At 42.6% G+C, this 12,137-nt stretch overlaps 1 protein-coding gene across 4 annotated transcripts in view; it reads left to right on the top strand.

The window, feature by feature from the left end:
• ARIH2 (ariadne RBR E3 ubiquitin protein ligase 2) overlaps positions 1-12,137 on the top strand; it is a 33,316-nt gene that overhangs the window by 13,416 nt on the left and 7,763 nt on the right. For all 4 annotated transcript variants that reach the window (XM_030282954.4, XM_030282957.4, XM_072934758.1 and 1 more), the window contains 8 exons: positions 3,355-3,422; positions 5,083-5,146; positions 7,202-7,349; positions 7,874-7,995; positions 8,882-8,991; positions 9,822-9,939; positions 11,462-11,512; positions 11,612-11,633. In XM_030282954.4, the coding sequence (XP_030138814.1) occupies positions 3,355-3,422; positions 5,083-5,146; positions 7,202-7,349; positions 7,874-7,995; positions 8,882-8,991; positions 9,822-9,939; positions 11,462-11,512; positions 11,612-11,633 (703 nt within the window). The remainder of the gene's footprint in view (positions 1-3,354; positions 3,423-5,082; positions 5,147-7,201; positions 7,350-7,873; positions 7,996-8,881; positions 8,992-9,821; positions 9,940-11,461; positions 11,513-11,611; positions 11,634-12,137) is intronic.

The following is a 12,137-nucleotide window of genomic DNA, read 5'->3' on the forward strand; positions in this document are numbered from 1 at the left end:
AGGACTCTGAAATGAGAATAGGAAAGTTAAAACAAAACAGACAATTTATCAGAGGCATAATTTTTTTCAATGTGTTTTTTTGTCTGAGACAAAGCAAGTAAATTCCTGAGATCTTGTAGCACCCAGTGACTGAGAGGAGACTGAATCAGTGCTCTTTCTGAAGTGTTTTGTAAGTTTGAGATACTTCATTGGGTGAAACTTCTGACTGTCAAGGAAATGCTTCATTGGACAGTGTGCCAGCAGTATCAGCTGTACGTTGCTTCTTCAGTACTGTAAGATAATGAATATGTACACATGGACCAAACTTCTGATTGCAATGGTATTTTTCTGTGTTTAGCATGTTTTTGCTCATGCTTACAAAGAAATATTTCAACTGTTCTGGGGTATTATTGTGGAAGAACTGGCTGACTTGGTACAATCATTCAGTCATTGTGAGTATACAGTCATTGAAGAGAGGCTGGGGAGTGCTGCTAATCAATAGAAGCAGGCTCTAGTTAAACATTTGTTTTTCTTCTCATGCTTGTTTTCTGGAATCTCCTCAGTAGTGTTGGCCCCTGATGATATTTGCGTTTGTAAATTCTTCTGAATTCCCAGCCTTGCTCTCTGCGAGCAGGACATAGCATGTGGTGAGACTCCACTCAGCAGGCACAGCCCCAGCATCATCAGTTGTTTGCTCCTCTCCCATCCCTCTTTCTTACAGTTTGAATGTTGCCTATCTTTAATCTGTAAGAACTGGTACTTCTGTGCCAAGGGCACTGTGCATTTGTAGCTGCAACTGTCTGATTGTGGGACTTCTGTTTTGCAAGATCACATGCACTCTGATCAGGTAATACCAAAATTTTTTCTGCTTCAGGGCTTTTATGAAAGTGGTCTAATGTCATGGATCAGGCTTTATTAATTGAATTTTTTTTTATATTCTTGTGTGCTTTGTATTCTTGTGTGCTTTGTATTCTTGTGTGCTTTTATGATGAAAATACTAAAATTATCACTACAGCTGATCCAGTCACTGCTTGTAGTTGAATAGGAATAGTCACAGAAGCTTTGTTACCCTTCTAGATCTCTTAATCTGGCATCCTTCTGGAACATTAATTCCACATTTTGCCTGACATATAATTTGGCTCAAAAGCATTTGATTGTGTTATGATAGTTTGCTAGATTTCAGAAATGTCTGCTGGTATTTGTCTTTCTCTATCCATACATCTTCAGTCTTGAATGTACTTGACTTCTCCTCAGGGAACAAATAACTCCATTGAATGTTGATGCTGCAACAAATGCTGTACCTCAGGCTCTGAAAATCCAACAGAAAAATACTCAAATCAGCTTCCCATTTAAGTCCAGCAGTTTGTTTTCTTCTGTCAGTTCTTCCTTACTGCTACTGAGAAATTGTTTCATTACTGCTAAAGAATGATTCATTAGCATGTGGTTTGCATTTGTAGGAAGCCAGTCTTGTAGAGACCACATTCCTGGTGCTTGTTTGTTTTACAGTCTCAAATGCAGATGTTTTCCTTGTACAGACAAGTCAGAGGTGTCTGTCTGGGTCTGCCAGGCTGGGGGCTTAAGATAACAACCCATCCCAGGCTGGCAGTGTCACTTCTTCCATGCAGACTGTGTGTGTTGGCAGCAGCAGCCCTGTGTGCCACGCTCCATCTAATCACAGACTTCTGTGCTGGGAGGGAGGGCAGTGCTGCCTGGCAGCCTTTGTTTTCAGAGGGTCACATCACATTGCTGCTAAAGTTAAGGAAGGTGACGTGCAAGATCATGCACAGCATGAGCTAAATGCTTTGGTTCTCCTAGAAAAAGGGTTATTTGTATATTGAAAATTGCTCTTATGTTAGTGGGATTTCTTAGTGGCCAACAAAGTGGACACATCAGAATGTAGGGATGGATAAGAGTCGATTAAGCACCACATCTGCTTTGTGCGTTGGTGTTGCCCTGGTTTAATTCACTGACCCAACTGTCCAGCACTGAAAAATGCCAGTGCAGGATCTGGGCAGTATCATGTGGCAGCAATAGGTCAGCTGTGTTGTGAAACTGCACCTCTTCAGCAGGGCTGACATAGGAGAGTAATGAATGTACTGCTTCTAGGTGTGCAGAGCCTGACTGTTTTTTGTAGGAGTTACCATTGCTTGTTTTTCCTTCCAAGATTGTGTTGGTGTGCTCTACTACATCACATCCTATAATTCACCTGTAGCAGGGTTCAGGAAGGTCTGTGGCATTTCAGCCAGTGATTGGGACTGACAGCTCCTCTAGAAGAAAAAAAAGCAACTTTTCCTGCAGCTAGAACAGAAGGAGTTGTTTTCTGTGAGCAAAGCAGAGAGATGCCTTGGTGATAGCTGACCTTGGAGAGCAGGAGGCAGAGCCTTTTGGTGTCAGAGGGTGAGAATGCAGAATGTGCAGACACTGAACTTGCCCAGGAGCTTCCTAACACAAATAGCAGTGAGAAGACAGGCATTGTCAGCCCTCTGAATTCCCCTGGAAAGGGTCTGTTTGGAGGACACCTGCTTTGTTTGAACTCTAGGACCTGAATGGGTTGAGAAGCAGGGTGAAGGTCTATCAGCTTAGCAGATATCTGTCGTCTTGGTGGGTAGGAGTCTTTTTGTGCAAGCAGAGAAGTCTGTTTTCTTCTGAAGTAAACTAATACATAAATTGAAGGAGAACTTGTTTGCTCGTACCCTTGTAGCACGACTTTAAATGTCATGTTGCTGTACTCTGATGGTGCTCAGGCTAGCATGGATTGTGCTGGTGTTTGCCAAGAGTCCACGTAATGCAAGCAGCTCTGCATGGAACAGGTCCTGTCACAGTAGTTTTCTATCTTCCTCTCCACTCCAGCGTGTAACTTTCTTCTCTACAGGGAAGGGCTGACAAAATGTTTTGTATTTTCTCTGTACCCTTTGCTGTTACAGTTTCCCTGCATTTGCAGCCTGTTGCTGCTTCTCCACCTCAGTAAGGGGTATCTGTCTGCCCTGGGGTTCCTATTTTGCATTTTTGGTGAGGACTAGACTATTTTTGCAGTCTAGCGTGGCCCTCTGGAGTGGTGGTGACAGTCAGGACTGGATGTGGGGCTTCCATGAGCAGTTAAGCTAATCCAGTGCATTCCTGATTCCTTCCTCTCTGTGCTATTGTAACAAAGTACATGAGTTAGTTTTTGGTACGCCCGTGCTTCATTCCAGCTTTTGTATTGCAGATGTTGCTGGCTGTGGGCATCATGGCTAATAATTTAATGTGAATTGATTATCACTGGGATATTGTACTGAGATTGTACAATTTTTATATGAAAATCGTACTACTAAGCAGAGGTGTGGCTTCAAAATGTGCGAAATTTGACCTTTTTTTTTTCCTTTTATTTCCACCTAGGTATCACATGCTGTTGCAAAGCTAGTATTAGTTAGTTTCCACTGGCAAATCTCAGAGATTTTGGAAAGGTAAGTGTAAATAGTCTTATCTCATCTATGCTTATTGCTTCCCCCCTGGCTTTGCAGAAATGCTCAGGGTGCTCCGTTGGTATTTTTGGCAAGTGTCTTTGGACCTTTAAGCAGGACACACAGTCCATTTTAGGGAGCAGAAGAAAGCTACTGATTTGTTGAGGCTGCACTGCCTGTAAGAAATTTTGAAACAGGGAGAGAGTAGTAGTGGTAAATGTCTTTCAGTTTAGGAATTACTGTTATGCTAGGAACCCTCTAGATAGATATATATTAAATTTTGAGATAGCAGATTGAGAGTGCTGCATCTATATTTATTTAATAGACATAAAGATAATGTATGTTCTGCTTTGAACACAGGAGCCATAAATCATAAAGGAGCACTGACCCTATACTGAGGTAGTCTTTAGTAGTACATCCATGCTGAAGTTTTTGTTCCTTTTGACATTAAGTGATGCTTTTTCCCAAGCTGGCCAGCATTTGGAGAGCAGAAGGAAATAAAGTGAGAGAGCTGAGCACTGCAGCTCCCTTGTTTGGCCAGTGTCACTGTAACAAAGCCCTCCAAGTGACTTCAAAAAGAGGGTTCGGCCTCGGCCCAAACATCATATGCGGGAAGTGCATTGGGAGGCACGGCTGGCTGGCAGCCCCACCACAGAGTACTGGCTCAGAACTGAACATTGTCTGAAAATAGAGAGCATATCAGCTTGACTCATTCTGCCCAGACATTTTTGGCCCTGTAGCCAGCAACTTCATCCAGAGAAGGTATGGAAAATGCATCCTCTCTATGGATGCTGCTGCCTCCTTGGTTACTCTGTATCCTGTGAAAGCTTTTCTCTGGGGTTCAAGGAGGGCGAGATTCCTGCATAGCAGCTCAGGGCAATCCTGCAGGTTAACTGATGAGACTTAAAAGGAAATCTGGGGAAGGGTTTACTTCTAAAGTGATGAATTTGCAAATTACTCTCCTGTTGATCTAGTCCTCAAACTTCTCTCTTGGTACAAAATGACATCGTCAAAGAAAGCTCACTTGTACAACTAAGAAGTGCTGGTGAGGAGGGAGTACTTACAGCAAGGCCACAACAGTGATGCTGCTCTTTCTGAATTCAGTGAGATATAAACATTCATCTGCAAAGGAAATCACAAACAGCAAAATGTGTTTAATTCTATGGCTGCTGATAGACAGCTTCATATGCCTAAAGGGTGATAATCTGTCACAGAGTAATTACTTAACTAGACAATAGTGTGGAGTTAAAGTGAGACTTAAGCACGACAGCCTAATTTTACAGAGGAATAGGAAGACAGTTTGGAGCCTCACTGTTGTGTGTTATTGTGGACAGTGGCTTAGGACTCCTCTAGGAGTGTGGATGGAAAATCTTAGATTAAAAATAATTTTTCAGGGGAGGGAGATAGTTGTAGAAAAATACTCATCAAGATGTATAAAGGAAGTGTTAATCCATTACCAGGAAAAGTAGTATTTCTGGTTCTGAATGAACTCTCATAAAGTTTTGTTGAGGGGAGCTCACACAGGAGACATTTCCACTTTCCTTGTTGAAACCTACCCTACTATTTGCACAGAGACAACCGTTTATTCAGGCAAGAAGGATCAATTTAACTAAGCAAAATATATTCAGAACTTGATTTGATCATTCTTCAATTGCCCTTTCAGGCACAAGTCTAATGCTGCCCAGTTGCTAGTAGAAGCTCGAGTTCAGCCCACCTCATCCAAACATGTAAGTATGTGAACTATCCCGTCTGTTCCCTTGGCAGACACCTCTGACCCCCCTCCTGGGGGATTGCATTACTAATGGCATCCTCTGCCCAATGTTAACCCTTTGCAAACTCTGCTCTGACACCCTGATTCATTGCTGGGTTTACTTCTGAAATGAGAATGCATTCAAGAGGTCTCTAATATATAAATACCAGCTTTGCTGTTGGCTTGCAGGTAGTGTTCAAGAATTACTTACTTCAAGAACATTAGGATCATTTTTTTGGCACAAGTGATGGCAGACAATGGAAGGAGCAGAGTGCATGGGCTTGGCTGCCTCTTCTGATTCTGGTCTCTGTAAAAAGACACTGAAAGGAAGTTCTGGCTGCACAGAGTGAGCAGAGCTTGTCTGTATCTGGAACAGATTTTTAACATTTTTTTGTCTTTTCTTTAACCTTTTTTATCCTTTTTTATCTATTTGCACTCCTCAGCTCAGGGATGCTTAAGCTACATCTCCTAGTGAGTTGTGTTGCTGTTGAGTCAGTCAGTGCTGATATTTGAACCAACAACTTGTTTTTTGTAGCCAGGGCTACACAGATCTTCAGATACTTTCCCCTCCCTTTAAATAGAAACTTCCTGTTGCATGTTTATAGATTTCATTCACAGTGGGTGTCTTGGTACAATGCAGAATTACCTTAGGAACACATTGCCATGTGTCAGATTATGAATGATAAAATACTGCGTCTGGGAAGCACTGAGGGTTGTGGGGAAGAGGAGATCTTAAAAGCCTGATTTATCATCTGAGCTCTCTTGTAACTAGCAGATAGTGAAAAAGCTAAGCTGACAGAAGTGTAAGCTTCATGGGCTCAAATCATCTGCCTAAAGTCCAGAAAAAAAGTCTTTTTTATTTGACATAACTGCAAATTAGTCTGTGTATTTCAAGATTTATCCAAGGCTTGTGTCAGCTGTCACTTGAGTATTCCCCCTGCAATGGGCCATTCCAACCTCCTTGGCAGGCAAGGTGAAGATCACTGGCACGTTATTTCAGTCAGGGTCCTGGGTTTGGACTGAGCACTTTCCCAGCTTTAATTTACAATAACTTTATATTTTACTCCAAGGAGATAGAAAGTGGTATAGGAATCTTTTTCACCCAATGTGGCAACCCAAAACAATGCTCGAGGCAAACTTCTATACATACTACAAAACCAGCTTCTCCACGAGTAGCAAAGTGGATCCAAAGTGATTATATGACTTCTCTGTGAAAGGAAAGACTGGAACATAAACTGCAGCTGACAGCTTTGTAGAGCCATGGTTTTGATGATGCTGGGCTAGACCTAGTTCTGCAGGTCCCAGGGGTGAGCAGAGATGTGTTGAAGGCTGATCTGTTGTCTGGGGATCAGTTCTGCACTACATAGGGGGAACCAGACTACTTTCAGTGGTTTGGAACCAGACTACTTTCAGTGGTTTGGTGAAGCAATAGCAGTTCTGCATGATTTGAAACAAAACCTCTTAATCCTTTACAGCTGAAGGGAAGATGTCTGTTTTGCCAAATGTAGCATAGGTAGAAGGTAAGAGATGGGAGGGGATAGTTTGTGAATTCCCTTTCCTCTCTGTATAGACACCCTACAATTGTGTCTTCCATTACCCTAAATTACTGTCTGGTAAAAGGGCATTGCTGAGTCTGTTTGCAGTGACAGCTGCTCTCCAGAGCCTGGAGATAGTCTGGCTCAGCTAGCAAAGAATATCAGTAAATCCAGGGAAGGACTAACACAATGATACATTTCCAACAAGGTGAGAGTAAGAACCAGAAAAGTAAAGGGGAGTTCTGGGCAGCACTAGAGGAGATGCAGAAACTCATCAGTGACTGTCAGCTTGTGCTCTGTGAGGTTCTTGAGAAGGACTGACTGTTTGGGGCAGTGCAGCACCTTAGCACACCAGCTGCTTATGAACCTGTTCTGGCCTGGACCTCCATGGAGGCCATTGTCGCAGTGAGGGAGATGCAGGTGTCTGTGGGTGAGCAGAAAATGCTCTGGGAGGTCTGGAATGCTTTCACTGCACTGCTGATTTGTTTCTCCCCCAGGCAATGGTACATTCCTCCCACCACTGCGCAGTGTGCATGCAGTTTGTCCGGAAGGAGAACTTGCTCTCCCTGGCTTGTCAGCACCAGTTCTGTCGCAGCTGCTGGGAGCAGCACTGTACAGTGCTCGTCAAGGATGGTGTTGGAGTCGGTGAGTTCAAGGTGGATGTGGTGCTGGGTTTGTATTTGCCCCACTGGCCATTCTGATGAGTCAAGAGCATGACTGTAACAAGTTAGAAACTGCAAATCTGTTGACAAGAATTTGCATCTCTGATGATCTACTGTTGCAATGCCCTTAGAGTGCTTGTGGATGCAAACATCTGTTCCCTTTGTGTTGGGGAGAAGCCAGTAGTTGCCAGAGTTGCTTTGGGCTTTTCCAAGCCTCTCTTTCATGTTGGCATGGCAGTAACATGTAATTTTCTAATTTAAGTATCTGACCTTGTGAATACTGGTTGAAGCACTCACTGGTCCTGGATGCACATGTGCCCTGTCATCTTTTGGTGAAGACAATTGGGCTTTAGCTTTTCTGCAGCCCTGATTTGTTTCACCGTTTTATCCCTCTTGCCACAACAACAGATGGCACCAAGGAAACTGTGTTGAATACTCTCTGTGCATTCACCCCTTACCATAAGCTGCACTGTTCTAAGATGTTGCTTTGTTGCTTTCTCTTCTCAGGGGTGTCCTGCATGGCTCAGGACTGTCTACTCCGGACACCAGAAGACTTTGTGTTTCCATTGCTGCCTAGTGAAGAGCTGAAAGACAAATACAGGCGCTACCTCTTCAGGGACTATGTGGAGGTAGTAGATTTTTTCCGTTTTAAAATACCGTGGGTCAATGACTTGCAGAAATTTTATATGAAGTGTCTTGCATTTTTGATTAGAACTGCAGTAACTGCAGCAAAATTGTCCTCAATAGGCATGATGTGGCTGCTTCTGTAGGACAGCCTCACTGACAAAATGCTCTAGCAGGTTGCCAAAGTAAATTCTGCTGTAAGGTCATCCACTGACTCCTTGGCTGGTGCTTCAGAATTCTCAGAGTGTTGCAGCTGAGAATTTCAAAACTTCAATCTGATTATTCTAGTCCTTCTTGTTCTTACGTAAATATTTTTAGCTTCAGAAAAATAGGTCCCTCAACTTAGGGTAGTCCAGCTGAATTGGCTTGCTCAATTACATTTTATGTGAGCTTTCTTGAAATTAAATTAGCAGTTGTTAAGGTTAATATGCAGGGGTATTCTGATAACTGGGAACAGACAGGGAGCGCTAAAAAAGCAGCAAAGCAATATGAAAGCTTGGTGTCACCTCTTCTCAATAAGAGACCCTTTGGGAAGAAATGGCCACCGCAGGAAAGCAGCTGAATAGCTTCTGGGAGATAAAGAGAAGATGGGGAAAGAGCTCAAATGAAGTGAAATAGTTTGTTTACTGTCTTTGTGGGGTTTTGTTTGTTATGCTTAGTTTGTAACCATCCATTTGAATTCCCTGTTCTAGAGAAGCTCTAACTAACAAACCTCTTCCATACTAGGAAATGCAGGATCTGCTCTGATAGGCAAGACCTGGTGACATTTTCCGCTCATTTTTAATACAAAATAACTTCTTTGTATGTTTTTGAGGATAGGAATGGTTAAAGTTGAACAGATAATGGTCTCCTGCAGCCACTGCTGATCATCCTCCTTTGCTGTGTCCACAGAGCCATTACCAGCTGCAGCTGTGTCCTGGTGCAGATTGCCCTATGGTCATACAGGTACAAGAGCCAAAAGCCCGGCGAGTGCAGTGCAATCGTTGCAATGAGGTCTTCTGGTAAGAAACAGAGAAGGTTACAGATCACAGGGAAAGTGTATGCTGTCCTTAGAGCCAATCTTTTTGCTTGCCAACAGTTTTGGTGTGTAGAAGAAGTATCTGAAATACTTTGCGGGAGTTGTTTGTAACTTGAGTTAGCCTGAGTAATTGGACACTTGTGATCTGACTTCTGCAGGTGGTCAGAGTCCCCTTGCTTCCTAAACTCCTGGGAATTTGGGTGTTCTGACAACCAGGGAGCACAGCTTAAGTAACCAAGAGGTTACAAATCTACCATTCTCACATTTTGGCTAGGTTGAAAATTTTCCTAAAGACACAGTGATTAATATAGATTCTAGTAGTAATCATGGATCATAACTTCTTGTTATCTGCTGGAGTTGAGTTTTTAAGTTTATTAGAAACATTTTACTCCCAGTTTAGAGACCCAGCTTTCTGGTATCTCCATGCAAATAGCCCTTACTCACCTGGGGTTGCAAGTCCTGCTAATATAGGTGCCTGATATCTGCCACTGGAGTCAGGCTACTTGTAAGTGCCTGGTCCACCCCAAAACTCTGCAGTCATGTTAGAGGAGACATAGGTGGGCTCTAGGAAGGGACACGTCAGCCCTCAGACACGTGATTTGTCAGGCCTGGGTTACTTCCATCCTCACTCTGGCTTTTGTACAAGAAGAAGGGGGAACTGGAGTTCAGTTTCGGTCTTGACACTCTACTAACACACAAGAGCATTTCCATCCCTTACTGGGCCCCCAGATTTTGGTCAGGAAGACCTCAATCCTTGAGTCATTTCCGTAGAAATTGATATGTTTTTTTCCTTTTCTTCTCCCCTCTTTTAAGCTTTAAGTGTCGGCAGATGTACCACGCACCCACAGACTGCGCTACCATTCGGAAATGGCTCACCAAGTGTGCAGATGACTCTGAAACAGCCAACTACATCAGTGCTCACACTAAAGATGTAAGGAGAGGCACCTGCATGTTATTTCTTGTCCTCTAGCCCTGCCTGAAAACCAGGATATAATTCTATATACACATAGCATTGTGTTCTTCTCTTTTGTAAACTACAAATCCTCACAGCTCCCTAGGGACTGTCAAGAAGCTTCTGTCAGAAGCTACTGTCATGTGTGAGCTAATTGCATCCCTATGGCAATGATATAACTCAACTGAATGCCTTGTGAATGCTTTGTGTGGGAGGCTCAGCTGCCCTCCTGCAGTAAGGACCTGGTGGTCCTTATTCCAGACCTGGTGTGAATGTCTTTGACTGCCAAGTGTGCTGTCCTCCCACAGGCAAAAGAATTGTGGGCACTTTGAAATGATCAGTTGAGATGTATTTAAAATGGAAGGAGAGGCTGTCATAAATGCAAAGTCAGTACCAAGTAAGACATCAGTGGTCTTTAAACCTGAAAAACATTGTGCAGTACCGTGAACTGGAGGGCGAGGGAAAATGTCTTGATTTGGCAAAGACTGCAAATGGGGTAGCTGAAGTCTGTAAATTAGACATTGGAGTACTTCAACTAAGCTTAGACCCAAGACAAAGAAATAGTATTATATATTGTGCATGCTAGCCAACCTACTGTAGAATTGTTGTATAAATATATTATCTTTATCCTCTAAATTAGCTTTATCCAATTAGAGATTAGAACTTTTAATGTCTTTTGGGCATTTTGTGGCCTTCAAAACAGTTCTTGGCTACATTTGTGCTGCCACGGTCAGTGGCAGTTGTAACAGTGGTGATTAGCTGCAAGCTTCAGTTATGTTTGGAAAGGAGGTACTTAGATGGACCAGAGATTTCAAGTTCCCTTCCTTCTCTGGAGAAGGTGTCAGCATGGTGATGATATTGTTTCTGCAATGCTTGTTTGTAGAAATAAGATTCTATTTCATTGAGCACTGTCCTGGCATATATTTTGCCTGACATGAAAATGTATACGAAGTAGCAAAACTCACTTCCTCCTTTTTACCTATGCAGCCCAAAAAATATATCTGAACATTCCAGGGTATCTGTGGAGTGGGGGTGTGCAGCTCTCCTGTGGTTAGGCAGATTCCCTGCACGTAGCTGAGATGTCATTTGTTAGTGGCTGCTGAAGGTAGGGTAATAGTGACAATTATCTGTAGCCAAAATAGCTGTGATACAGTGTCATACAGAAACTAATTGTGTCCCTGTGCCTGAGTAACTGCAGAGTGGTAACTCAGCAAGACCTTCAGTTTTACATGGAATAACAACAGTACATTTGTTTTCTTAAGCTAACAGTCCAGTGCTGCATTGCAACTTCCTGACTTTGCCTTTCTGGAGTCTTTTAAGTGGAGCTGTCAGGAACTGGTGGGAAGTAGGGTATAAATGCTAATATTCCCATATAAGAATGTTTCTCATACATGAATGCATATTTTTAAGAAAAAAAGGCAGAAAGGAATAATCACACAAGTGCTGTCATTCTTCAGAAGGCTGCTAGAGTTGGATCTAACAATTGTGTCTGTTTCCTCAGTGTCCCAAGTGTAATATCTGTATTGAAAAGAACGGAGGCTGCAATCACATGGTGAGTAATTCCCTGAACACGTCAAACCTCCCTTGTTCTAAGTGGAATTTTTTCCCACACTTTCTGCTAACCAAATGCCTCTTGTCTCTTCTTTTTCAGCAATGTTCCAAATGCAAGCATGGTAAGTTTGGTATGGAAGCCGTTTTCTCTGCAATGTTTGTCAGTGATGATGATCCCTTCTCTTTTTTTTTTGTGATATTAAGACAAATTGTGAACACAGTTCTGAACACAGTGGCTGAAATATTTTTTCCCTAGTAAAAACTGAACAGGATATTAATTACAGATTTCTGTGTGATAGCTTTTGTTTTCCCACTGGCTGTGATCTCAGCTGAGTTCTGTAATGCTGGTTTGGCTTTTGCCCCTGACATGTCTATTGGATAGAGAATTCTCCAGAATATTAACAGTGGAATCCATCTCACAGGAGAGCTTTCCATATAATTGTATTTGTAATCAGCTGAAATATTGTCAAACGTAGCCATATACTCAGATCAGCTTAAGTCCTTCTGCTTAGTGATGGAAATAATGAGCTTCAACTCATATGAAACTGCAGGAATTGTGAATTATGTGTAACAGCAGGTGTTGAACTTCTCAGTCCACTCCTGCTCCTGTGCAATTGGCAGCCTGA

This window comes from Taeniopygia guttata, chromosome 12 (assembly GCF_048771995.1).
Source record: "Taeniopygia guttata chromosome 12, bTaeGut7.mat, whole genome shotgun sequence".
Lineage (NCBI taxonomy): Eukaryota > Metazoa > Chordata > Aves > Passeriformes > Estrildidae > Taeniopygia > Taeniopygia guttata.